Below are 27,722 nucleotides of genomic sequence, written 5' to 3'. Positions count from 1 at the left end.
GTGTCTCTTTTTCTGTCTCGCATATAGGGTTATTGTTACCATTTTTCTAAATTCCATATACATGTGTTAGTATACTGTATTGGTGGTTTTCTTTCTGGCTTACTTCACTCTGTATAATAGGCTCCAGTTTCATCCACCTCACTAGAACTGATTCAAATGTATTCTTTTTAATGGCTGAGTAATATTCCATTTTTTTGTTTGTTTGTTTAATGACTGTAACCAGGACCTCCAATACAATGTGGAACAAGTGGTGAGAGTGCTCATCCTTGTCTTTTTCCAGATTTTAACAGGAAGACTCAGTTTTTCACCACTGAGTACTATGTTGGCTGAGGGTTTGTTGTAAATAGCTTTTATTATATTTTGATATGCTCCCTATATACCCACTTTGGTGAGAGCTTTTACATAAATGGATGTTGAATTTTATCAGATGCTTCACTGTATCTAATGAATGATCATGTGGTTTTTATCTTTTCTTTTGTTGATGAAGTGTATCACATTGATTGATTTGTGTATGTTGAACAGTTCTTGTGATAGGGACTTCCAGTCCCATAGAAAGGCAATGCCAAAGAATGCTCAAACTACCACATAATTGCACTCATCTCCCATGCTAGTAAAGTAATGCTCAAAATTCTCCAAGCCAGGCTTCAGCAATATGTGAACCATGAACTTCCACATGTTCAAGCTAGTTTTAGAAAAGGCAGAGGAACCAGAGATCAAATTGCTAACATCCGCTGGATCATGGAAAAAGCAAGAGAGTTCCAGAAAAACATCTACTTCTGCTTTATTGACTATGCCAAAGCCTTTGATTGTGCGGATCACAATAAACTCTGGAAAATTCTGAAAGAGATGGGAATACCAGAGCACCTGACCTGCCTCTTGAGAAATCTGTATGCAGGTCAGGAAGCAAGAGTTAGAACTGGACATGGAACAAGAGACTGGTTCCAAATAGGAAAAGGAGTACGTCATGGCTGTATATTGTCACCCTGCTTATTTAACATCTATGTAGAGCACATCATGAGAAACGCTGGGCTGGAAGAAGCACAAGCTGGAATCAGGATTGCCGGAAGAAATATCTATAACCTCAGATATGCAGATGACACCACCCTTATGGCAGAAAGTGAAGAGGAACTAAAAGGCCTCTTGATGAAGGTGAAAGAGGAAAGTGAAAAAGTTGGCTTAAAGCTCAACATTCGGAAAACAAAGATCATGGCATCTGGTCCCATCACTTCATGGGAAATAGATGGGGAAACAGTGGAAACAGTGTCAGACTTTATTTTTCTAGGCTCCAAAATCACTGCAGATGGTGACTGCAGCCACGAAATTAAAAGACGCTTACTCCTTGGAAGGAAAGTTATGACCAACCTAGATAGCATATTCAAAAGCAGAGACATTACTTTGCCAACAAAGGTCCATCTAGTCAAGGCTATGGTTTTTCCAGTGGTCATGTATGGATGTGAGAGTTGGACTGTGAAGAAAGCTGAGCACCGAAGAATTGATGCGTTTGAACTGTGGTGTTGGAGAAGACTCTTGAGAGTCCCTTGGACTGCAAGGAGATCCAACCAGACCATTCTGAAGGAGATCAGCCCTGGGATTTCTTTGGAAGGAATGATGCTAAAGCTGAAACTCCAGTACTTTGGCCACCTCATGCAAAGAGTTGACTCATTGGGAAAGACTCTGATGCTGGGAGGGATTGGGGGTAGGAGGAGAAGGGGACGACAGAGGATGAGATGGCTGGATGGCATCACTGACTCAATGGACGTGAGTCTGAGTGAACTCCAGGAGTTGGTGATGAACAGGGAGGCCTGGCATGCTGCAATTCACGGGGTCACAAAGAGTCGGACATGACTGAGCAACTGAACTGAACTGTGACTTTGGGATGAAATAACCAGATGGGACCTATCAAACGCCTAAGTTTTTGCACAGCAAAGGAAACCATAAAACAAAACAGAAGGACAACCTACAGAATGGGAAGAAGTATTTGCCTTAGGAAAGAGAGAGGGCAGAAATGAAAAAAAACGGTTGGAAGTGGTAGAAAGTCCAAGACCTGTTCCCATGGACAAACTTCACTGGCCCCACCTAGAATGTGTGAGGAGTGAGGATTCAGGGGTGGGCACTGATATAGGGGTCCATGTCTCATGTACACCCTCATCTCAGGCTTCACCCCAATCCACACTCACACCTTGAAACCCTTCGTCTTGTTCCTCCAGCTCAGCTACTTTTCTGAGAAAGAGCTGGGTGCTTGCCTGTATTGAAGAAACACAAACACAAATTGGAAAAAAAAAAAAAAGAACAAACCTATCACATACTAAGTGATCAACAGACATGTGAGGAAGGACTAATCAATATGGTTATTAGAGGGCTTTAGGTCAGGGACAAAGTGAGGAATAGGAAGAGAAAAGGGATTAGAAGACATTATAAAGGAACAGAGGTAGCAGCCACCCCTGAACAACATTCTTTGATATAAGAATGTATAAAGCCCTGAAGGTCCCCTTGAAACCTTCTGAAGCTGGTATTATTACTGTCTCCGTTTGTATTTGTAGAAACTGAGACCCAAATGAATTAAATGATCCATGAATGGTTGCTTCAGTAGGACTTCTAACCCTGCTTTTCAAATTCCATCCTAAACAAACTGGCCCTGTCTAGAGTAAACAGGGCAAAGCAAAGGAGATTAATGTGGAACAGTCCCTGTTCTGCTGGAGAAGGACTGGACACTACTGGGTGGAATGCTAACAACCTATTCTCCCCAGCTCTGCTCCCCAGCATCCCAGGAAACCATCAATTGTTGGTCCCCAAAATTCCTGGTCCATCCTGACTGGTAGCCATGCACTCAGTCTTTGTCATGGAGTCCTCTGGAGGTGGTAAGAGCCCTGGAAGCAGACTTATGATCCTGGTCACCACCTTGCTCAAGACTTACTGTGTGACCTGGGTAAATCTTTTAACCTTGCTACATTTATTTACTCAGCTATCTCCTGAGAGCACAAAATGAGGAATATGAGTAAAGTGCCTTGAATATCATAACCAAAAAGAAAGTGAACTTCAACAACTATTGTGCTAATAAAGGAATTATTGGGTGCTATTATCCATTTTATAGATGAGATACCTGTACATTCACCGGCTGTCATAGGTTTCCTGAACGAGCCTTTGAATATCACACTAAGAGCCTCATAAAGGCTTCCACTATGGCTCAGATGGTAGAGAATCTGCCTGCAGTGCAGGAGACCCAGGTTCAATCCCAGGATCAGGAAGATCCCCTGGAGAATGGAACAGCTAGCCACTCCAGTCTTCTTGCCAGGAGACACCCATGGACAGAGGAGCCTAGCAGGCTACAATCCATGGGGTTGCAAAGAGTCAGACATGACAGAAGCAATTTAGCATACATGAGCCCCCGGGACTATGACCCCACCTCGAGTGTAGTGATTACAATTTACTTTTATTTGTATTCCCAGTGCCTCACTCATTGCGGATAATAAATATCTGCAAAGATTGAGGGGTACGTGGAATATTATTAGAAAAAGAACAATAGTTGTCATTACAAGCATCAGACCAGAGATGCAAAACTGTCTTAGAGAGGGAGCAGCTAAAATGGTGGAGGAGTAGGATGGGGAGAACACTTTCTCCCACACAAATTCATCAAAAGAACATTTAAATGCCGAGTAAATTCCACAAAACAACTTCTGAATGCCGGCAGAGGACATTAGGCACCCAGAAAAGCAACCCAAGTCTTCGAAAGGAGGTAGGAAAAAATATAAAAGACAAAAAAAGAGACAAAAGAGGGAGGGGGCGGAGCTCCGTCCTGGGAAGGGAGTCTTAAAAAGAGAGAAGTTTCGAAACACCAAGAAACCTTCTCACTGCCGAATCTGTGCCGAGCCTTGGAAGCACAGAGGGCAACATAACAGGGAGGAAAAATAAATAAACAATTAAAACCCGCAGATTGCGAGCCCTACGGTAACTCCCCCAGCGGAGAAGCAGCACAGATGCCTGTGCATGCCACTAGCAAGCAGGGGCTGAGCAGGGAGGCGCAGCGCGGGCCGCATCGCTTAGAGTAAGGATCTGGCCTGAATACCCTGAGTGCTATCTGAGTGAAATAATTTGAGCTAGCAAATCAGACTGTGGGATATCTACCACGCAAAAAGCCAGCCCTAACCTAAGACACCACCAGGCCCACGCATGGAACAAAGGACTGAACAGAGATAGCCAGCTACAGCCCATCCCCCTCCAGTGACAGGCAGCCAGAGCCAGAAGAGGGCAATCGCAGCCCCAGAGAGACATTATCTAGAAAACTGTAAGCAGGCCTTTTTGCTAACTAAAACTTCTTGGGGGTCTGGACGGTCAACATCCGCCTGAGAAGGTGCGCCGCTTGTACACCTAGATAACCGAGCGGCAGGGAGGCGATAAATCGCAGCAATTGCGCTCGCCAAACACCTCATCACCTGAGCTGCTCGGACCTGGGAAGGGCACAAAACGCAGGCCCAACCAAGTCTGCGCCTCTGAGGATTACCTGAGTGCCTGAACCTGAGAGGCTTGGACCCAGGAGGTGCAAGCAGCCCAGGGCCCGCCACGGATGGTTCCTGGCGGAGCAACCTAGAGCCTGAGCAGTGCAGGCAGGGAGGCTACACGCGCTGTGAGTAGGGGGCAGACCCAGTGTGGCTGAGGCACTGCGAGCCCACGCCAGTGTTATTTTTTTGCAGCGTCCCTACCTCCCCACAGCGCGACTGAACAAGTGAGCCTAAAAAAAAAAGTGTCCTCCACCGTCCCCTTTGTGTCAGGGCAGAAACCAGACACTGAAGAGACCAGCAAACAGAAGAAGCAATAACAGAAGGAACCACCTTGGAAGCTACAGGCAATAGATTAAAACCCTGTGGTTAGTACCGACTACATAGGAAGGGGCCTATAGATCTTGAGAAATATAAGTCGGACCAAGGAACTAGCCAAAAATGAACTGAACCCACAATACTTGCAACAAAACCAGAGAAAGTCCCAGATATATTTTTACTATTTTTATGATCATTCTTTCTTTTTTTTTTAATTTTTTAAAAAAAATTTTAAGTCCTCTATTATTCCTTTAATTTTCACTTTGATAACCTATTACTTTGCAAAAAAAAAAAAAAAAAAAGACACTATTTTATTAAAGCAAACTTCATATATATATTTTTATAATTTTTTTGACCTTGTTTGTTTATTTTTTTTTCTTCTTTTCTTTAACATTGTATTTTTGAAATTCCAAACTCTACTCTAGATTTTTAATTTTAGCTTTTTGGTATTTGTTATCAATTTTGTACCTATATATTTTTTTTATAATTTCTGTGACTTTTTCTCTGTTTCTTTCTCTTCTTCTTTTATATAACATTGTATATCTGAAATTCCAAACTCTACTCTAGATTTTTAATTTATGCTTTTTGGTATTTGTTAACAATTTTGTACCTGTATTTTCCTTTTTTTTATTTTTTTAAATTTTATTTTATTTTTAAACTTTACATAATTGTATTAGTTTTGCCAAATATCAAAATGAATCTGCCACAGGTATACATGTGTTCCCCATCCTGAACCCTCCACCCTCCTCCCTTTAAACTTTACAATATTGTATTAGTTTTGCCAAATATCGAAATGAATCTGCCACAGGTATACCTGTGTTCCCCATCCTGAACCCTCCTCCCTCCTCCCTCCCCATACCCTCCCTCTGGGTGGTCCCAGTGCACCAGCCCCAAGCATCCAGTACCGTGCATCGAACCTAGACTGGCGACTCATTTCATACACGATATTATACATGTTTCAATGCCATTCTCCCAAATCTCCCCACCCTACTCTAGATTTTTAACTCTTGCTTTTTGGTATTAGTTATCAATTTTGTACCTATATTTTCTTTATAATTTTCGCGACCTTGTTTGTTTTTGTTTGTTCCTTTTTTCTCTTTCTTTTCCTTCTTTTCTTTAACATATTTTTGAAATTCCAAACTCTACTCTAGATTTTTAATTTTTGCTTTTATGTACTTGTTACCAATTTTGTACCTTTAAGAACACAATCTTCAGGACCCATTTTTCACTAGGGAGCGAGATTACTGGCTTAACTGCTCTCTCCCCCTTTGGACTCTCCTTTTTCTCCACCAGGTCGCCTGTGTCTCCTCCCTAACCCCTCTCTACTCTACCCAACTCTGTGAATTTCTGTGTGTTCCAGATGGTGGAGAACACTTAGGGAACTGATTACTGGCTGGATCTGTCTCCCTCCTTTTCATTCCCCGCTTTTATCCTCCTGGCCACCTCTCTCTCCTTCCTCCTTCTTCTCTTCTCTGTATAACTCCGTGAACATCTCTGACTGGTCCAGTTGTGCAATGCACATAAGGAAGTGATTACTGGCTAGCCCGCTCTCTCCTCTATCGATTCCACCTCATCTCTTTCGAGTCACCTCTAACTCCCTCCTCCCTCTTCTCTTCTCCATGTAACGCTGTGAACCTCTCTGGGTGACCCTCAAGGTAGAGAAACTTTTCATCTTTAACGTAGATGTTTTATCAATGGTGTTGTATAGAAGGAAAAGTTTTGAAACTACTGTAAAAATAAGACCGATAACTGGAAGCAGGAGGCTTAAGTCCAAACCCTGACTCCAGGGAACTCCTGACTCCAGGAAACATTAATTGACAGGAGCTCATCAAATGCCTCCATACCTACACTGAAACCAAGCACCACACAAGGGCCAACAAGTTCCAGGGCAAGACATACCAAGCAAATTCTCCAGCAACACAGGAACACAGCCCTGAGCTCAAAGATACAGGCTGCCCAAAGTCACCCCAAAACCATAGACATCTCATAACTCACTACTGGACACTTCATTGCACTCCAGAAGAAGAAATACAGCCCCACCCACCAAAACACCAAAACAAGCTTCCCTAACCAGGAAACCTTGACAAGCCACCTGTACAAACCCACACAGAGTGAGGAAATGCCACAATAAAGAGAACTCCACAAACTGCCAGAATACAGAAAGGACACCCCAAAGTCAGCAATTTAAACAAGATGAAGAGACAGAGGAATACCCAGCAGATAAAGGAATAGGATAAATGCCCACCAAACCAAACAAAAGAGGAAGAGATAGGGAATCTACCTGATAAATAATTCTGAATAATGATAGTGAAATTGATCCAAAATCTTGAAATTAAAATGGAATCACAGATAAATAGCCTGGAGACAAGGATTGAGAAGATACAAGAAAGGTTTAACAAGGACCTAGAAGAAATAAAAAAGAGTCAATATATAATGAATAATGCAATAAATGAAATCAAAAACACTCTGGAGGCAACAAATAGTAGAATAACAGAGGCAGAAGATAGGATTAGTGAATTAGAAGATAGAATGGTAGAAATATATGAATCAGAAAAGAAAAAAGAAAAATGAATTAAAAGAAATGAGGACAATCTCAGAGACCTCCAGGACAATATTAAACACTAAAACATTCAAATCATAGGGGTCCCAGAAGAAGAAGACAAAAAGAAAGACCATGAGAAAATACTTGAGAAGATAATAGTTGAAAACTTGCCTAAAATGGGGAGGAAATAATCACTCAAGTCCAAGAAACCCAGAGAGTCCCAAACAGGATAAACCCAAGGCGAAACACCCCAAGACACATATTAATCAAATTAACAAAGATCAAACACAAAGAACAAATATTAAAAGCAGCAAGGGAAAAACAACAAATATCACACAAGGGAATTCCCATAAGGATAACAGCTGATCTTTCAATAGAAACTCTTCAAGCCAGGAAGGAATGGCAAGACATATTTAAAATGATGAAAGAAAATAACCTACAGCCCAGATTATTGTACCCAGCAAGGATCTCATTCAAATATGAAGGAGAAATCAAAAGCTTTTCAGACAAGCAAAAGCTGAGAGAATTCTGCACCACCAAACCAGCTCTCCAACAAATACTAAAGGATATTCTCTAGACAGGAAACACAAAAACAGTGTATAAATTCGAACCCAAAACAATAAAGTAAATGGCAACGGGATCATACTTATCAGTAATTACCTTAAATGTAAATGGGTTGAATGCCCCAACCAAAAGACAAAGACTGGCTGAATGGATACAAAAACAAGACCCCTACATATGTTGTCTACAAGAAACCCACCTCAAAACAGGGGACACATACAGACTGAAAGTGAAGGGCTGGAAAAAGATTTTCCATGCAAATAGGGACCAAAAGAAAGCAGGAGTAGCAATACTCATATCAGATAAAATAGACTTTAAAACAAAGGCTGTGAAAAGAGACAAAGATGGTCACTCCATAATGATCAAAGGATCAATCCAAGAAGAAGATATAACAATTATAAATATATATGCACCCAACATGGGAGCACCGCAGTTTGTAAGACAAATGCTAACAAGTATGAAAGGAGACATTAACAATAACACAATAATAGTGGGAGACTTTAATACCCCACTCACACCTATGGATAGATCAACTAAACAGAAAATTAACAAGGAAACACAAACTTTAAATGATACAATAGACCAGTTAGACCTAATTGATATCTATAGGACATTTCATCCCAAAACAATGAATTTCACCTTTTTCTCAAGCGCACATGGAACCTTCTCCAGGATAGATCACATCCTGGGCCATAAATATAGCCTTGGTAAATTCAAAAAAATAGAAATCATTCCAAGCATCTTTTCTGACCACAATGCAGTAAGATTAGATCTCAATTAAAGAAGAAAAACTATTAAAAATTCCAATATATGGAGGCTGAAAAACACGCTGCTGAATAACCAACAAATCACAGAAGAAATCAAAAAAGAAATCAAAATTTGCATAGAAACGAATGAAAATGAAAACACAACAACCCAAAACCTGTGGGACACTGTAAAAGCAGTCCTAAGGGGAAAGTTCATAGCAATACAGGCATACCTCAAGAAACAAGAAAGTAGTCAAATAAATAACCTAACTCTACACCTAAAGCAACTAGAAAAGGAAGAAATGAAGAACCCCAGGGTTAGTAGAAGGAAAGAAATCTTAAAAATTAGGGCAGAAATAAATGCAAAAGAAACAAAACAGACCATAGCAAAAATCAACAAAGCCAAAAGTTGGTTCTTTGAAAGGATAATTAAAATTGACAAACCATTAGCCAGACTCATCAAGAAACAAAGGGAGAAAAACCAAATCAATAAAATTAGAAATGAAAATGGAGAGATCACAACAGACAACACAGAAATACAAAGGATGATAAGAGACTACTATCAACAATTATATGCCAATAAAATGGACAACGTGGAACAAATGGACAAATTCTTAGAAAAGTACAACTTTCCAAAACTGGACCAGGAAGAAATAGAAAATCTTAACAGACCCATCACAAGCACGGAAATTGAAACTGTAATCAGAAATCTTCCAGCAAACAAAAGCCCAGGTCCAGATGGCTTCACAGCTGAATTCTACCAAAAATTTAGAGAAGAGCTAACACCGATCCTACTCAAACTCCTCCAGAAAATTGCAGAGAAAGGTAAACTTCCAAACTCATTCTATGAGGCTACCATCACCCTAATACCAAAACCTGACAAAGATCCCACAAAAAAAGAAAACTACAGGCCAATATCACTGATGAACATAGATGCAAAAATCCTTAACAAAATTCTAGCAATCAGAATCCAACAACACATTAAAAAGATCATACACCATGACTAAGTGGGCTTTATCCCAGGGATGCAAGGATTCTTCAATATCCGCAAATCAATCAATGTAATACACCACATTAACAAATTGAAAAATAAAAACCATATGATTATCTCAATAGACACAGAGAAAGTCTTTGACAAAATTCAACATCCATTTAGGATAAAAACTCTCCAGAAAGCAGAATAGAAGGAACATATCTCAACATAAAAGCTATATATGACAAACCCACAGCAAACATTATCCTTAATGGTGAAAAATTGAAAGCATTTCCTCTAAAGTCAGGAACAAGACAAGGGTGCCCACTTTCACCATTACTATTCAACATAGTTTTGGAAGTTTTGCCACAGCAATCAGAGCAGAAAAAGAAATAAAAGGAATCCAAATTGGAAAAGAAGAAGTAAAACTCTCACTATTTGCAGATGACATGATCCTCTACATAGAAAACCCTAAAGACTCCACCAGAAAATTACTAGAAATAATCAATGATTATAGTAAAGTTGCAGGATATAAAATCAACACACAGATATCCCTTGCATTCGTATACACTAATAATGAGAAAACAGAAAGAGAAATTAAGGAAACAATTCCATTCACCATTGCAATGGAAAGAATAAAATACTTAGGAATATATCTACCTAGAGAAACTAAAGACCTATATATAGAAAACTATAAAACACTGGTGAAAGAAATCAAAGAGGACACTAATAGATGGAGAAATATACCATGTTCATGGATTGGAAGAATCAATACAGTGAAAATGAGTATACTACCCAAAGCACTTTATAGATTCAACGCAATCCCTATCAAGCTACCAACAGTATTCTTCACAGAGCTAGAACAAATAATTTCACAATTTGTATGGAAATACAAAAAACCTTGAATAGCCAAAGTGATCTTGAGAAAGGAGAATGGAACTGGAGGAATCAAACTACCTGACTTCAGGCTCTACTACAAAGCCACAGTTATCAAGACAGTATGGTACTGGCACAAAGACAGAAATATAGATCAATGGAACAAAATAGAAAGCCCAGAGATAAATCCACGCACATATGGACACCTTATCTTTGACAAAGGAGGCAAGAATATACAATGGATTAAAGACAATCTCTTTAACAAGTGGTGCTGGGAAATCTGATCAACCACTTGTAAAAGAATGAAACTAGAACACTTTCTAACACCATACACAAAAATAAACTCAAAATGGATTAAAGATCTCAACATAAGACCAGAAACTATAAAACTCCTAGAGGAGAACATAGGCAAAACACTCTCCGACATACATCACAGCAGGACTCTCTATGACCCACCTCCAAGAATATTGGAAATAAAAGCAAAAATAAACAAATGGGACCTAATTAAACTTAAAAGCTTCGGCACAACAAAGGAAACTAATAGCAAGGTGAAAAGGCAGCCTTCAGAATGGGAGAAAATAATAGCAAATGAAGCAACTGACAAACAACTAATCTCAAAAATATACAAGCAACCCCTACAGCTCAACTCCAGAAAAATAAATGATCCAATCAAAAAATGGGCCAAAGAACTAGACATTTCTCCAAAGAAGACATACAGATGGCTAACAAACACATGAAAAGATGCTCAACATCACTCATTATCAGAGAAATGCAAATCAAAACCACAATGAGGTACCATTTCACACCAGTCAGAATGGCTGCGATCCAAAAGTCTACAAGCAATAAATGCTGGAGAGGGTGTGGAGAAAAGGGAACCCTCTTACACTGTTGGTGGGAATGCAAACTAGTACAGCCACTATGGAGAACAGTGTGTAGATTCCTTAAAAAACTGGAAATAGAACTGCCATATGATCCAACAATCCCACTGCTGGGCATACACACTGAGGAAACCAGAAGGGAAAGAGACACGTGTACCCCAGTGTTCATCGCAGCACTGTTTGTAATAGCCAGGACATGGAAGCAACCTAGATGTCCATCAGCAGATGAATGGATAAGAAAGCTATGGTACATATACACAATGGAGTATTACTCAGCCATTAAAAAGAATACATTTGAAATCAGTTCTAATGAGGTGGATGAAACTGGAGCCTATTATATAGAGTGAAGTAAGCCAGAAAGAAAAACACCAATACAGTATACTAAAGCATATATATGGCATTTAGAAAGATGCTAACAATAACCCTGTGTACAAGACAGCAAAAGAGACACTGATGTATAGAATAGTTTTATGGACTCTGTGGGAGAGGGAGAGGGTGGAAAAATTTGGGAGAATGGCATTGAAACATGTATAACATCATGTATGAAACGAATTGCCAGTCCAAGTTCAATGCACGATACTGGATGCTTGGGGCTGGTGCACTGGGACGACCCAGAGGGAGGGTATGGGGAGGGAGGAGGGAGGAGGGTTCAGGATGGGGAGCACTTGTATACCTGTGGCGGATTCATTTCGATATTTGGCAAAACCAATACAATATTGTAAAGTTTAAAAATAAAATAAAATTTAAAAAAAACTGTCTTAGATGCTACAAAGACGGGAAGTCTCCCAAGTCCAGGCTCATGAGAAGCCTTGTAGTTTCACTTCTCCCCCCGAGCTACCCTGAAGATCTTCCTCATGGCATTTTTCACCTCACTGTTCCTCAGCATGTAGATCAGAGGGTTCAGCAAAGGTGGCATGACGATGTTAAAGAGGATGACAAGTTTGTCAGCGGCCAGAGTGGTGGAGGGTCGAATGTACATGAACATGGGGGGCACCAGGACCAGAAGCACAGCGATGATATGTGAGCCGCATGTGGACAGAGCCTTGCGCCGGCTCTCAGAAGACCGGCTTCTCAGGTTCAGTAGAATGACCACATAGGAGATGATAAGGATGATGAAGGACACTAAAGAAATCATGCCGCTGTTGGCCACCATGATGAGCCCCACCACATAGGTGTCCGCACAGGCCAGCTTCAGCAGGGGATGGACGTCACAGAAGAAGCTGTCGATCTCGTTGGGCCCACAGAAGGGCAGCTGGACTGTGAGGAGCGTCTGCAGGATGGAATGCAGGAAGCCAGCCACCCAGGAGGCCCCCGCCAGCAGGCCGCACTTCCAGCGGCCCATGATGGTCGCATAGTGCAGGGGCCGACAGATGGCCACATAGCGGTCGTAGGCCATGGCCGTGAGGAGGAAGATCTCGGTGCCACCAAAAAAGTGGGCAGAAAAGAGCTGGGTCATGCAGCCCTCAAAGGAGATGGTCTTGCGCTCCACCAAAGTGTCAGCAATCATCTTGGGTGTGGAAGCGGATGGATAGCACATGTCGGCAAAGGACAAGTGGCAGAGGAAGAAGTACATGGGAGCGTGCAGGGTCTTGCTGGCGTTGATGGTGACGATGACCAGAAGGTTCCCCAGGACCGTGAGCACGTGGAAGAGAGAGAAGACCAGGAAGCAGGCACGCTGCATCTCCTGGCTCTGGAAAAGGCCGAGCAAGACGAACTCAGTCACGTTGTTCTTGGAGCCCATGGATTGTCTCTCCTGAGCACTGACAATCTGGTTAGGTCTGCAAGGACACAAACTGCAGGATGTAAGAAAGCTTCCCATAGAGAAGGGGCTTATGGACACAGTGGCGGGGAGGGAGGACGGGATGAACTGAGAGAGCATTATTGACGTATATACATAGGCTGCCGTGTGTAAATAGATAGCTAGTGAGAGGCTGCTGTAGAGCACAGGGAGCTCAGTTTAGTGTTCTGTGATGATCTAGAAGGGGAGGGATGGGGGGATGGGAGAGATGCTCAAGAGAGAGGGGATATATGCATTCTCATAGCTGAATCATGGTTGTTGTACAGCAGAACTTTGCAAAGCAATTACAGTCCAATTTTAAAAATAAATTTAAAAAAAAAATTACAGATAGTTTCCCAAATCCAGGAGTCAGTACACTGTATTCAAGTCTGATAATGATTTTAACACCCTGTTTCAAAGGGTGTTAAAACTAACATTCATAACTCCTTTCTATGCCATAGCTAAAATACAGTATGTGGAAAACATTTTGTTATCTAGAACCTGTAAGATTTCATGCACAGATCTACCCTAGAACATACATGTATCAGAACACAGACCAGAGACAGACCTGGCAAAATAGGAAAGCATGTAAAAGAAATAAATGAAATAATAAGTTAATGAATGCATGAACAAATGTCTCAGATACTAAATTTATAAATGATTAAGATATAAAAAATTGCATTAAATTCAACAAAAATTGTTGAGCCCTCTAAGTGCCAACAAACATTGTCACTGATCCTTAAGTGCCTAGGACCATATCAAATGTCCTTAACCACAGGGCTGTGTATAGCATATAATTTAAAAACTTTAAGGGGGAAGATGAGAGATGCTAACATTACAAAGCTGGGCTTTGTGTACATCAATCAGTAAGTATGAAAAACCACCATAAGTACCTCAGTAACAACCAGAGAGTGCTGGATGGTAATTATTTCATAGTCAAGGGCAGGTTGGTAGAGTGTAGGGAAAAAGGAAGGGAAATCATACAAGACTGTTCTGAGTAGTGCTTTTATCACAAGTGTCTTGTTATCATGGCTGTTGAAAAAAAAAAAAACGGCAAATAACATTTATGAATAGCAGAACAGTAAAGTGATAGTTGCTCAGTCATCTCTGACTGTTTGCGACCCCATGGACTATAGCCACACCAGGCTCCTCTGTCAATGGGATTCTCCAGGCAAGAATACTGGGGTGGGTAGCCATTCCCTTCTCCAGGGGATTTTTAGAGATCGAACCTGGGTCTCCCACATTGCAGGCAGATTCTTTACCGTCTGAGCCGCCAGTGAAGCCCAGCAGAACAGTAAAGATGCTCACATCTGGGGACTTTCCTACTGGTCCAGTGGCTAAGTCTCCACACTCCCAATGCCAGGGGCCCAGGTTCAATCCCTGGTCAGGGAACTGGATCGCACGTGCCACAACTAAAGATCCTGAGTGCCACAACTAAGAAAGGGCCAGTCAAATAAATAAATATAATAAGTATGTTTTTAGAAAGATGATCACACTGTATGTGATCAACTCTAGTCCCTACATTCCCAGGCGACTTAGGATCCTCGAAAAGGTTCACAGAAGACAGAGAGGACGACTCGAAACACTTGGGACATTGACCCACAGAGGCTGACACAAAGAATTCACACTCAGAGCCTCTTCCACTCCTTCCTACCTCCAATTCCAGGTCCCAGACACACTGCTTGTCTTTAAGCGGTTGAATCTGCTTTAAGCTGAAAATTAAAACAATAAACAATGACAATGCCAGAGGCAAGAACAAGGGAAAAATTGTCTGCCCTGGGATATTACCCAGACTTATTTAGCATCTCCCTTATCCAGAAGTTTCCTAAAATCCAGGATCTTACAGCAAGATTCTTCTACTCCCTGCTCAACTACTCCCTGCTCAAATTGTGCAAATGCTTTGATCAGATGGTTAAATTCACCCACAAGGCAGAGAGGAGAGATAGCACTAGAAATAGCCAGTTCCTGCCAGCCACTGAAGGAGAATGCTATAAAAAAAATAATGATACAATCATTGTGCACACCCCAAAACAGATTTTGATAGCAGATAAATAATCTAACCATTATTTCCATGAAAAAAAAATGTCTGCCATATTTTATTTAGTCTTGTAATAAATGTAAAATACACCCATTGTTTCTATCTGGCATTTTGTCATGCTGAAAAAAAAGACATTCTGATGTGAGATCAAATGCTTGGAATTGCACAGCTGGTGTTCAGGCCATCAAATGAAAACTGCTTGGGAGGCAGTATCAGAGTCAGCAAGAAGCTAGCCACTAGAGACAAATTCTGTGAAACTGATTTCCAGTTCTTCCAGTCCCTCTCTGGATGACATTGGACAAGTTGCTTGACCCCTCAGAAACTCTGTTTCCTCCTATATCAGATAATAATACATATCACCTAGGCTGCCATTATAAGATAAGGGAAGAGTATTTAGGACTTCCCTGGTAGCACAGTGGATAAGAATCCTCCTGCCAATGCAGGGGACATGGGTTCAATCCTTGGTCCAAGAAGACTCCACAAGCTGCAGAGCAACTAAGCCAGTGTACCACAACTTTTGAAACCCACACACCATAATGAAAAATAGCTGCTGCTCGCTACAAACATAGAAAATCTGTACACAGCAGCAAAGACCCAGTGCAACCAAAAATAAATAAATAATTTTTTAAAGAAAAGAGCATTTAGCCCAGTTATTTGCCCTTAGTAGGTGCTCAGTAAATACCAAGTATTACTAGGCCTCAATGGTTTCACGTCATTCTCAGGTGGGAGATTGGTTTGCAAGGGCCATCTCCTAGGATTTATAGCCAAGGTGATTTGCCATTTAATTTCCAAACATTTTTATTAAATTTCTAGTACGAAGAATCATTAAGCTTGGGATATCTAATGAGCAAGACGGTCATCCACCTGCTCTTAAAGCCAATTCCTCTGAGGACAAAGAGGGAACAACATGCTTGGGTGATGCAAGTCAAGATTTGTTCTCACTTCCCTTTCTCTCATGAGACTCTCTTCTGACCCAGACGCTCCCAGAGAACATCATCTTAATCATATGAACTTTACTTTTATGATTTTTATCATAAAATAATGAAATAATACATGCCTTTGTTATTTAATCCAGAGTATATGTTTACTGTCCTTATCCCCATTTTACAGATAAGGAAAATTAGGCTCAGGGAGATTAGCTAATTTGCTCAAGTTCAGCATATTCACTAGAGATACTTTGGAAAGTAGTGAAAATACTATTAGAAGTTAGAAGTCATTATTATTACAGAGAGCTTCTTTTGGTTGTTTCCTTCAGTTATGAAAACATTTTTATGAATTTGAAAGAGATGTATACATAGTATTATATTCAGCATTTTCCCTTAACACTTTCTTTAAGCATTTCCCCAAGGCGATAGTTTTCAAGAGATTGTTTTTAACGGTGCATCTTAAAACACATACCCTAATTTATTTGACTATTTTTTTTTTTATTTATGAGCTTTGAGTTGCTCCCTATTTCGTACTCCAGTGTATGGCCTCCCTCTGTAAATATCTTGGGATCAATTTCTTGGAATGGGAAGACTGAGGTAGAGGGCATGACAATTTTTTAGGGTCCAGCTAGAATCTCATGCAGTTTGAAACAATATCATTTGCTGTTCCCAGAAGTAAACACTGATGAAATAAGAATGCTCATTAACTCCCAACACAGACCACTTTTCCCCAACCTAAACATCTCCATACACCTTCAGCCTCTCCTCCAAGGACTCATTTCTGTCCTTGTTTCCTCCAAGGTTCTTTCTGGTTCCCCCCAAAGTCCTCACACCACCCTTAACCTGTAAACACATCTTTGGACCTTGCAGCCTGTGAGGACCTGAACAAGACTGCATGGAGTGCAAAAAGGACTTTTCACCTCTTGCGGTTCGTGCTGCCGTCACCCTGGCAAAGCTGCCGTGGGTCAGGCACGGCTCATGACCTTCATTCACGCATTATGTGAGTTCACACTCATAACAAACCTTTAAGACAACTATTACTATTCTCACTTAGGAGGTGAGGAAAAGGAAGCTCTAAAACTTTAGTGTTTATGGGACTTGCTCGAGGTCACTGATAGCAAACACCGTGACAGGTATTACAAGCTGATCTGAAAGACACTTGTACACCTTATTGTCAGAGAGGTCTCCCTATTGCAGTTGTGAATGAAAACGGTTGCCTGCTGTATCCGCAAGCAAAGGATGCTGCAGCCATCAAGCCACACCTCCAGTGAGCCCTGAGGGAACTCAGGTTGGAAAGAGGACGCCTGACATCTAGCAGCCACCTGCTGCAGCCATCCTCAAGGGCACTCCCTGAGGAGACTGGGATGAGGAAAGCAGAGAGCTGAGTGCATCTCAAAGGGGCAATTTCAGGGAGCCCAGACTCCTGCATCCTCCCACACTTAGAAAAGTGCTGAATTCGTCAACTGGAGCTATCTGGTTTTCTTTAGTTAACAATAATCTTTGGTGTTCCAACTGCCTGGTCTTTGTTGCAAAAACTTCTATATATCTTGATTCCTGTCCCTGCATCTTCAGACCACTCCCTCAGAGTTATCTGAGAGGCTGTGTCCCTAGCTTAAATCCTCAGTTTTGTCCACCAAATAAAACATAATTGTAAACTTCTAGGTTGAGCCTTTTTTTTTTTTTTTTCAGTCAATACAACAGTCCCCGCACCCCTATTGCAACCATTTCCTCCTACTCTCTCCCCTACAGTACTTGCTACTCTAAACCTACTGAAAATTTTCAGGTGATTAACATAGAGTTGACTTTGCTCAAAAGCAGCAGCTTGAAACCCTGAAAAGGGCATTGACCTGGAAGTCAAAAGACCTCAGTATTAGTCCCAGCTTTGTTGTTTGCAGTCACCTCAAACAACTCTCTTTCTCTCTCTGCCTGGTGCCCTATTTCCCCATCTATTCAAAATGATAGTAAGACAAAGTACTATGATTTTAAGGTGGGAAAGTAGAAATACACAGCCTTCAGGTTAATTTCACTGATAAACATCATCAATATCGTGGTGAATTTTAAAATAACTAGAAAGCAAGTAAATACCTTTATATGATTACTCACGTCTTTCACTCCCTTGCTTAGGCACTGGTGGGGGTTTGGGATATACATTTCATATTTCCCATGCCTTACATTGAATTTGAGCTCACACGAGTTTTCAGATATATTCTCTCTCTTGAAAGAGAAAGGAAATTTGTAATGCAATTTAGAAACATTTTTACCTTAAAAGATTAAAATGTCAGTAAGTCTTTTAAGAGGCTTTCAGACTTAGGTATCTAAGGAGTCACTGACATGAACGACTACCTTGCCAGCTGGGCTTTGGGGAAAGGGTGCTAAGACTGTGCCTCAGTGAAATACACTCTGGAATCTGCTCGAATTTCCAGGAAGTTGACTGGTGTCAGGGACCACACACCAGGACAGCCCATGGGAAAAGCTGGGAACTCAGCCTTCTCTGCATACTCTGATCCTTCCATTCTGCCTTCAGCAACCCCCAGCCAAGGACAGGGCATTCATATGGCAAGCCTCTAAATAATAAAATATCTGTGAAAACACTCTCTGAGTCTGAACATCTCCACAAGTAGAGGGAATGGTCACCCAGGCACGAAGACATTTGCTTGCATTTATTAAGCAATGCTGTATGCCAAACCCTACAGGGAGCACTTAAAATGCATCATCTCAGTAAATCCACTCAACAATACTTGGAGGAAGCTAGATGCTTGTTTCTCTTTTTCAGATGAGGGAAATAAGGATTAGAGCAAATGAGTGACTTGGCCAACTTCTCAGACCAGTAAAAGTCCGAGCCAGAAATGCAACCCAAGGTACACAGCTCCAAAGTCATGCTCTCAGTTGCTGCACAACACTCCTGACTAGGAAAGTAGGAGCATTTGATCATCCAAAAAGGAGGGAGATGACGGCTGAAGGCAGCAGACAGAAGCTCAGTGACGAGAGGTGAGCACAGGCTACATTGGACCCTGGAAAAGATGCTTTCGGGGCATCCCTGCTTTGTAACCACAAAAATGCCATGTCTTCAGGAAAAAAAAATCAAGACAAAAGGAGAACAATTACATCAATACGGTGAGGGTGCATGGGGAGGAAGCTTGAAAAATTCAATTCCTTTATTTCTTTAAATTACTCAGATGAATTCCACAAATATGTTACAAATTCTGGAATGCTTCTTTTTAAATCTCTAAATCTTTACAGTAGAGTGAATTTCTATTTTTCATCTAGATACATTTAACTTTGTTTAAAATAAGGTGATCTAAAAAAGGAAATTTTCTCAAATAAATAATTCTATGATATATTGCTGTTGTTTAGTCACTAAGGTGTGTCCAACTCTTGCAACTCCATGGACTGTAGCCCACCAGGTTCCTTCTGTCCATGGGATTTCCCAGGCAAGAATACTGGCTGCTGCTGCTGCTAAGTCACTTCAGTCGTGTCCGACTCTGTGCGACTCCATAGTCGGCAGCCCACCAGGCTTCCCCGTCCCTGGGATTCTCCAGGCAAGAACACTGGAATGGGTTGCCATTTCCTTCTCCAGTGCATGAAAGTAAAAAGTGAAAGTGAAGTCGCTCACTTGCGTCTGACTCTTAGCGATCCCATGGACTGCAGCCTACCAGGCTCCTCCGTCCATGGATTTTCCAGGCAAGAGTACTGGAGTGGGGTGCCATTGCCTTCTCCATGGTTGCTATTACTTTCTCTAGGAGATCTTTCTGACCCAGAAATCAAACCCGCATTTGCATTAGCAAGCAGGTTCTTTACCACTGAGCCACCAGGGAAGCCCCTCTATGATATGTATGTGTGTGTGTATATATATATGTGTGTGTGTGTGTGTGTGTGTGTGTGTGTGTTTACTGTATAGCAAAAAAAGAAAATGGCTGAAGCGGAAGGATTCTAGTGATGCCGTGGGAATATGAAAATAAATCAATTTGACACTTTATGCATTTAAAGGCAAGGACCTGAGAAACACTAAGATACTGTGCAGCAGGACTTCTATCTTTGTACTGAGAACAAAACAGAGAAAGCACAGACCAAGTGAAAACATCTGTTTTCTGTAAGAGTCCCTGGTTGGTTCAGGTTTATTCTAGCTAGAGAGTCCCCCAGAAAACCATGACTACATGAGAACTGACCTTAGTGAGCTCCACCCTCCTAGCTGAGCAGTGAGAGTAAAGGACTCTGGCTGGAGAAGTGAAAGGTCTCAGGAAACTTTTAAGCACAAAGTGTTCAGGGAATCTTACACAGAATTTCCACAGGCAAAGCCATTGTAGAGCTTGGACACCTCTGCTTCTGAAGTGTCAGCAACACACATTCATGGTTGGCAAGAGCACCTTGAGGTTTGCTAATGAGACCCCAAAGGCATTACAATCCAATTAGAGGAGGGGGCCACAGAGACAGGCACAGCTCTCTTGTCGCATTAACTTAGTGACTCAGACAAACCACCACGCTGTGCTTTGCTGTGTCCAACTCTTTGCGACCCAATGGACTGCAGCCCACCAGGCTCCTCTGTCCACAGAAACCACTTTTTTATCCCAACTTTGAATTTCCGTACCAAATCATCCCAAACTCATTCACTCAACTATATTTATTAAGTCACTACTACATACAGGGAACAGTTCCCTGTTATCAATTTTTTCTCATGACACAAAACTGTGTTATCAGAATTTTGCCAAGAGAATGCACTGGTCATAGCAAACACCTCTACCAACAACACAAGAGACATGGACATCACCGGATCGTCAATACCGAAATCAGATTCTTTAGCTGAAGATAAAGATATTCTTTAGCCAAAGATGGAGAAGCTCCAAACAGTCAGCAAAAACAAGACCAGGAGCTGACTGTGGCTCAGATCATGAACTCTTTATTGCAAAATTCAGACTTAAATTGAAGAAAGTATGGAAACCACTAGACCATTCAGGTATGACCAAATCAAATCTCTTATGATTAAAGAGTGGAAGTGACAAATAGATTCAAGGTATTAGACCTGATAGAGTACCTGAAGAACTATGGAAGAAGGTTTGTAACACTATACAGGAGGCAGTGATCAAAACCATCCCAAGAAAAAGAAATGCAAGAAGGCAAAATGGTTGTCTGAGGAGGCCTTACAAATAGCTGCGAAAAGAAGAGACGCGAAAGGCAAAGGAGAAAAGAAAAAATATATCCACCTGAATGCAGAGTTCCAAAGAATAGCAAGGAGAGATAAGAAAGCCTTCCTAAGTGGCCAATGCAATGAAATATAGAAGAGCAATAGAATGGGAAAGACCAGAGATCTCTTCAAAAAAGTTTAGAGATACCAAGGGAAATTTTCATGCAAAGATGAGCACAATAAAGGACAGAAATGGTAGGGATCTAACTGAAGCAGAAGATTTTAAGAAGTGGCAAGAATACACAGAAGAACTATATAAAAAAGATATTAAAGACCCAGATAGCCATGATGGTGTGATTCCCTCACTAAAACACAACTGCATTCATTTCACATACTAGCAAAGTAATGCTCAAAATTCCCCAAGCTAGGCTTCAACAGTACATGAACCGAGAACTTCATGATGTCCAAGTTGGATTTAGAAAATGCAAAGGAACCAAACATCAAATTGCCAACATCCGTTGGTTCATAGAAAAAAACCAACAGAACTTCAGAAAAACATCTATTTCTGCTTCACTGACTATGCTCTAAAGCCTTTGACTGTGTGGATCACAATGAACTGTGGAAAACTGTGAGAGATGGGAATATCAGACCATTACCTGCCTCCTGAGAAACTTGTATGTATGCAACAGTTAGAACCAGACATGGATGAACTGGTTCCAAGTTGGAAAAGGAGTACATCAAGGCTGTATATTGTCACCTAGCTTATTTAACTTATATGCAGAGTATATCATGTGAAATGCAGGGCTGGATAAAGCATGAGCTGGAATCAAGATTGCCAGGAGAAATATCAATAACCTCAGATATGCAGATGACACCACCCTTATGGCAGAAAGTGAAGAGGAACTAAAGAGCCTCCTGAGGAAGGTGAAAGAGGACAGTGAAAAAGTTGGCTTAAAATTCAACATTCAAAAAACTGAAATCATGGCATCCAGTCCCATCACTTCATAGCAAATAGATGGGGAAACAATGGAAATAGTGACAGACTTTATTTTGGGGGGCTCCAAAATCACTGCAGATGGTGACTGCAGCCATGAAATTAAAAGATGTTTGCTCCTTGAAAGAAAAGCTATGACAAACCTAGACAGTGTATTTAAAAAGCAGAGACACTACTTTGCCAATAAAGGTCCACCTAGTCAAAGCTATGTTTTTTCTAGTAGTCATGTACGGATGCGAGAGTTGGACTACAAAGGAGGCTGAGTGCCAAAGAATTGATGATTTTGACCTGTGTTTCTGGAGAAGACTATTGAGAGTCCCTTGGAATGCAAGGAGACCAAAGCAGTCAATCCTAAAGAAATCAGTCTTGAATATTCATTGGAAGCAATGATGCTGAAACTGAAACTCCACCTGATGGAAAGAGCTGACTCACTAGAAAAGACCCTGATGCTGGGAAAGTTTGAAGGCAGGACGAGAAGGGGACAATTGAGGATGAGATGGTTGGATGACATCACCAACTCAATGGACATGAGTTTGAGCAAACTCTGGGAGATGGTGAAGGACAGAGAAGCCTGTAAAATGAAGATGAAGTCAGGGGGGAGTACATAGACAAAATGCATAGATGAGGTTTTGTAAAGTTGCCAGAAGTGGCTACTGAATTTGCTCCCAACATCCCATATATCACAGAAAAGAAAGAAATATAAACAATGATATGATTCAGCATCTAGTTCAGTTCAGGCGCTCAGTCGTGTCCAACTCTTTGTGACCCCATGAATTGCAGCACGCCAGGTCTCCCTGTCCATCACCAACTCCTGGAGTTCACTCAGACTCACGTCCATCAAGTTGGTGATGCCATCCAACCATCTCATCCTCTGTCGTCCCCTTCTCCTCCTGCCCCCAATCCCTCCCAGCATCAGAGTCTTTTCCAATAAGTCAACTCTTCGCATCAGGTGGCCAAAGTATTGGAGTTTCAACTTCAGCATCAGTCCTTCCAACGAACACCCAGGACCGATCTCCTTTAGAATGGACTAATTGGATCTCCTTGCAGTGTAAGGGACTCTCAAGAGTCTTCTCCAACACCATAGTTCAAAAGAATCAATTCTTCGGTGCTCAGCTTTCTTTATAGTCCAACTCTCACATCCATACATGACCACTGGAAAAACCATAGCCTTGACTAGACAGATCTTTGTTGGCAAAGTAATGTCTCTACTTTTGAATATGCTATCTAGGTTGGTCATAACTTTCCTTCCAAGGAGTAAGCGCCTTTTAATTTCATGGCTGCAATTACCATCTGCAGTGAGACACTACATAATTAAGAAATATTTAAGACAAGGAAAATCTGCCCTAGAAATGTAATGACATTAATGATTATTATTTAACTTTTAGATATGATAATTGTATTATGGTTATGTTGTATAGACAGATCTGCAAACATTCAAATGATATCGTGTCTGGAATTTACTTCAACTTACAGATGAAACAAGATTGACCATGGGTTAATAATTGTTGAAACTGAGTAATGACTACATATGGCTTATTATAGTATTATCTCTACTTTTGAATATGTTTGACAATTTGCTAACACAAAACAAAGCATGTTTTGGTTGGAGAAAAATGTTGATTTCTGATTTCAGTCTTAGACTTTCTTATTTAATAGCTCTTGTGTGAAATTCCTTTAATCTCCATTTTTAACAAGTGCATCTCAGATCTCAGATTAATCTGATGCCAGTGGTCTCCAGATAACACTGAGTAAAAAAGACCAAGTAAACATTGTCTATATGGTTCAGAACAAAAGATGCTTTCCTAAAACAACTGTGTCTGAGACCTAAATAAGACAACACTGGGAAATTTAGTTAGACAATCAGGTCATGGAGGACTTGAAGCTTGTAGAGAAAGCTTGTAGGTAGTCCATTGTATCTTATAGGGAAAGTAATAATGTAACTGGATGGAGGAAACAGCCAAGACCAGACAGCTCTGATGATGAGATGCTAGGTGTTTCGGGGAACTGAATCAACATGGAAACACTGAACTAGAATAAACCCTAGAGGTCATCCAGAACAGCCTATCAGAATTCCTTCATCAACAATCCCTCTCATATGACCATGAGGACTTCATTTGAATACATTATTTTCTGTATCTTTTTAAACTTAATGCAATGAGCATGTATTACTTTGCAATTTTAAAAGGTAACAATGATAGCAATAATAAAATTGTTACATTCAAAAATCAAGGAAGTCTGAAGTTATCCAGTGAAGGGGAACTTTGTCCCTGCAATACTTCAATAGCCCAGAGGGTTCTGATTGGTGACCTTTATATTGGATATGAAGTACATAATAGATGTTAGGCTACAATTAGATGCTTTGGTGTTTAAAAAATTGAACCTAAGTTGTCTAGAAAATATGATCTTGCAGAGACCTTGCTCTTTAATACATTGTAGGGACCAAAGCACACTAGTTAGAAACACAAGTTCTAGAATCACACAGTCAAGGTCTGCAGCTCAACATCAGCTGTGCAACGTAAGGGCTCTTGGAGCAGCTTTGCCACCATTTATGTTTTGTGACCTTGGGCAAGTCACTGCCCCTCTGTGGTCTTCCTCGTCTGTCATAAAGGGCCTGAGCATGGCTCTTACATTCTGTGGTTCTTGTGGACTTGCCAAATGACCTTGAGTTCAGAGCAATATTTCTATATGGCGAAAGCCACTGTAATAATTCCTATTAGTGACCAGAAGTCAGTGAGTGCTCTCCACCTGGAGGCTATGTTTTAGGACCTTTCCTGGTTTTCATTCTTGCAGCTGACATGAGGTTGTCTTAGATCATGGAAAAATATTGGCTCCTAATGTAAACTTAGCTGGGTTGGGAATATCCCCAGGAGTAGAACATAGCAACCCACTCCAGTACTCTCACCTGGAGAATCCCATGGACAGAGGAGCCTGGTGGGCTACAGTCTATAGGGTTGCAAAGAGTCGGACACCACTAAAGTGACTTAGCATGCACGTACACAGTGCAAACCACAAGGATTAAGGAGCATTAACGTGGACCTGCAGGGGCCATATCATTATTAAGGTATTGAACCAGGCTAACAGATCAGTCTAAGGCCTTAACTCTAAGAAGCCCAAGGACTGGTCAACTGAATCAGGGCATGGCAACAGGCAAATGGCATAACTGCAGTTTCTTGTAATTGACATAAAGGGAGGAGCATATTTCACAGCACTGTGTCTCTGGCCCTGTTGGGCTGCACACCACAGGCCTAAGAGGTTTTGCCCCACAGGCCCACCAGGCCTCTACCCCACAGGCCCACAAGGTCTCTACCCCAAGAGCCCACCACGCCTCTACAGCACAGGCCCACAAGGTCTCTACCCCACAGGCCCACCAGGCCTCTACCCCAGAGGTCTACAAGACCTCTATCCTGCAGGCCTGCCAGGCCTTTACTTGACCAGCATAAAGACTGAAGAAAAAGTCCAGAGTCAGCAACAGAAACAGTGGTTTAACAGGTAAGGAAAACTTACATGTCTGAAGCAAGGTCCTGGAGCAACTCATTACTATGTGCAGCAGACACAACAGGACATGGCGGCAGGCTTCGCTCTGGAGGCTAGGTAATCAGTTACAGGAGGAAATGACGCAAGGTCGGCTCATCAGTTACCCGGGAAACCAGCAGAGGGGCACGCCCCTTACCGCCCTTTTGATGAGCTATTGGAAACAATCATCAGCTGGGCCTGGGGCGAGTTTGTAGGAAGGTCAGTTCTGTGAGTAGGGTGCAGATGAAGCAGGCACTGGTCCAGCAGGGGACGTACGGGAGGACAGTCATCTAGGGTGGTCTGAGCATACAAACCCTCGACCCTTTCCTCAAAAGGCCGCCCAGGTGATTCTGCCGGTGTTAAGGAAGCAGTCGGCCTAAAATTAGCATTGAGAGAACACTTTCTGTTGCACCTTCTACTTACAAAGTGCAGCGCCTTCTCGCACTGCCATCATCCCTCTGCCTTAGCCAGACGGGGCAGGAGCTACTCAGGTTACGTATGTAGTGACCGGAGCTGCAAACACTAAGAGCTGCACTTTGGCTCTTGCATCCAAAATCCCTGACTTTCCCGCTCCTTTTGCACCTGGGCCCCTGCTGTCTGCATAACAGGAAGGCTCCGGAACTATCCTCAGGTTTGCTGCTGGGTTTCCCTTCTCTCTTCATTTTCTACAGATATTATTTAATTGGGGGAAAAGTCCATGTAAGAAAATATTTTACCACCCACTGTGGCTTCACTGGAAGTGCTTCCAAAATCTACAGTGTTTTCTGCATTGTGGGATTCTGTCCTGTGCAGAGTAGATGAAAACATTCAGATGTGCCAAAATTCTTGAGAAATAACAGAAAATCTAATGTGTAGGGTTTTAGATAATGGGGACTTTTTTGCCTGAAAATAACACCATGAAACAAATGTTAAAAACATGTGGGGTCAAGTACAGGCCCAGAGACATTACTTTGCCAACAAAGGTCCATATAGTTAAAGTTATGGTTTTTCCAGTAGTCATGTATGGATACAAGAGTTGGGTCATAAAGAAGGCTGAACGCCAAAGAATTGATGCTTTTGAACTGTGGTATTGGAGAAGACTCTTCAGAGTCCCTTGGACAGCAAGGAGATCAAACAAGTCAATCCTAAAGAAAATCAATCCTGAATATTCATTGGAAGGACTGATGCTAAAGCTGACGCTCCAAAACTTTGGCCACCTGATGTGAAGAGCTGACTCATTAGAAAAGAACCTGATGCTGGGAAAGATTGAAGGCAAGACTAGAAGGGGATGACAGAGGACAAGATGGTTGGATGGCATCACCAACTCAATGGACATGAGTCTGAGCAAGCTCCAGGAGATAGTAAAGAACAGGGAAGCCTGGCGTGCTGCAGTCTATGGTGTCTCAAAGAATCAGACACTACTGAGCAACTGGACAACAACACCTACTACATATAGAGTGCAGTATTGTGTTATCAATTTAGGGGAAAAGCTAGTATTAAGTATGAACTTGTCTGGTTTTGTCTTGTTTTTCTTAAGCAGCAGGGACAAGTTGGAACTAACCTAGCAACTTGACTACCACCTTATGTTAACAAAACATGTTGAAAAGTATTTCCACCCTGTGAATAGGGTAAGACAGACAACAGACAGTATACTATGTTGCCTAAAAGCAAGGGCTAAAGGGTCAATTTGCCTTGTTTAAAGGTTAACTTTGCCACCTGGTAGATACATAATTTTTAACAAGTGACTTAACATCTCCTGAATGCCATTTTCCCATCTGAATTTTTTTTTCTATCTCAGATTTAAAGAAATCAATATAAAATTCACAATGATAGTAGGAGATATTAATACCTCCAAGGCTCAGACACAACCTCTACATGAACCCCAACCCCAGAACACACCCCCAATCAGGAGGGAACTCACAAGCCAGAACTTCTCCTTGAGGAGTGAAGGCTTTGTATCCCACTTCAAGCATCCCAACTTTTAAGACC

The 27,722-nt window shown here is 41.5% G+C and overlaps 4 protein-coding genes across 8 annotated transcripts in view; all 4 read right to left on the bottom strand.

Annotated features, from left to right (window-relative positions):
- LOC147358572 (olfactory receptor 4B1-like) overlaps positions 1 to 25,875 on the bottom strand; it is a 64,392-nt gene extending 38,517 nt beyond the window's left edge. Inside the window, exon 1 of the mRNA XM_086341705.1 lies at positions 25,746 to 25,875. The gene's annotated coding sequence lies outside the window, so the exon portion shown is untranslated. The remainder of the gene's footprint in view (positions 1 to 25,745) is intronic.
- Positions 1 to 25,875, bottom strand: part of LOC147358571 (olfactory receptor 4X2-like) — a 48,164-nt gene extending 22,289 nt beyond the window's left edge. The window contains exon 1 of one of the 2 annotated variants that reach the window (XM_086341703.1): positions 25,746 to 25,875. In XM_086341703.1, coding sequence (XP_086197829.1) covers positions 25,746 to 25,776 — 31 coding nt within the window. In that variant the 5' untranslated portion in view covers positions 25,777 to 25,875. The remainder of the gene's footprint in view (positions 1 to 25,745) is intronic. The other variant, XM_086341702.1, reaches the window with a different exon arrangement.
- Positions 1 to 25,882, bottom strand: part of LOC147358569 (olfactory receptor 4C45-like) — a 105,057-nt gene extending 79,175 nt beyond the window's left edge. The window contains exon 1 of one of the 2 annotated variants that reach the window (XM_086341709.1): positions 25,746 to 25,882. The gene's annotated coding sequence lies outside the window, so the exon portion shown is untranslated. The remainder of the gene's footprint in view (positions 1 to 25,745) is intronic. The other variant, XM_086341710.1, reaches the window with a different exon arrangement.
- On the bottom strand, positions 1,679 to 25,882 carry LOC147358570 (olfactory receptor 4S1). Of its 3 annotated transcripts, XM_086341714.1 has the most exons (3): positions 25,746 to 25,854; positions 14,819 to 14,876; positions 1,679 to 13,165 (listed from the first exon to the last, which is right to left on the bottom strand). In XM_086341714.1, exon 3 carries the CDS (start codon positions 13,126 to 13,128, stop codon positions 12,205 to 12,207), a length of 924 nt encoding a protein of 307 aa, XP_086197840.1. In that variant the 5' UTR covers positions 13,129 to 13,165; positions 14,819 to 14,876; positions 25,746 to 25,854; the 3' UTR covers positions 1,679 to 12,204. The 3 variants fall into 3 exon arrangements, with proteins under 3 accessions (XP_086197840.1, XP_086197839.1, XP_086197841.1); XM_086341713.1 differs by lacking the exon at positions 14,819 to 14,876 and having other exon boundaries at positions 25,746 to 25,882; XM_086341715.1 differs by lacking the exon at positions 14,819 to 14,876 and having other exon boundaries at positions 1,679 to 13,180; positions 25,746 to 25,844.
- Positions 25,883 to 27,722: the final 1,840 nt, after the last annotated feature.

This window comes from Bos grunniens, chromosome 15, assembly GCF_055505025.1.
Source record: "Bos grunniens cultivar Pamir isolate PY7600 chromosome 15, Bosgru_T2T1.0, whole genome shotgun sequence".
NCBI classification, from domain to species: domain Eukaryota; kingdom Metazoa; phylum Chordata; class Mammalia; order Artiodactyla; family Bovidae; genus Bos; species Bos grunniens.
The sequence above is the reverse complement of the archived record's forward strand: the minus strand, read 5'-3'. Positions and strand labels throughout refer to the sequence as shown.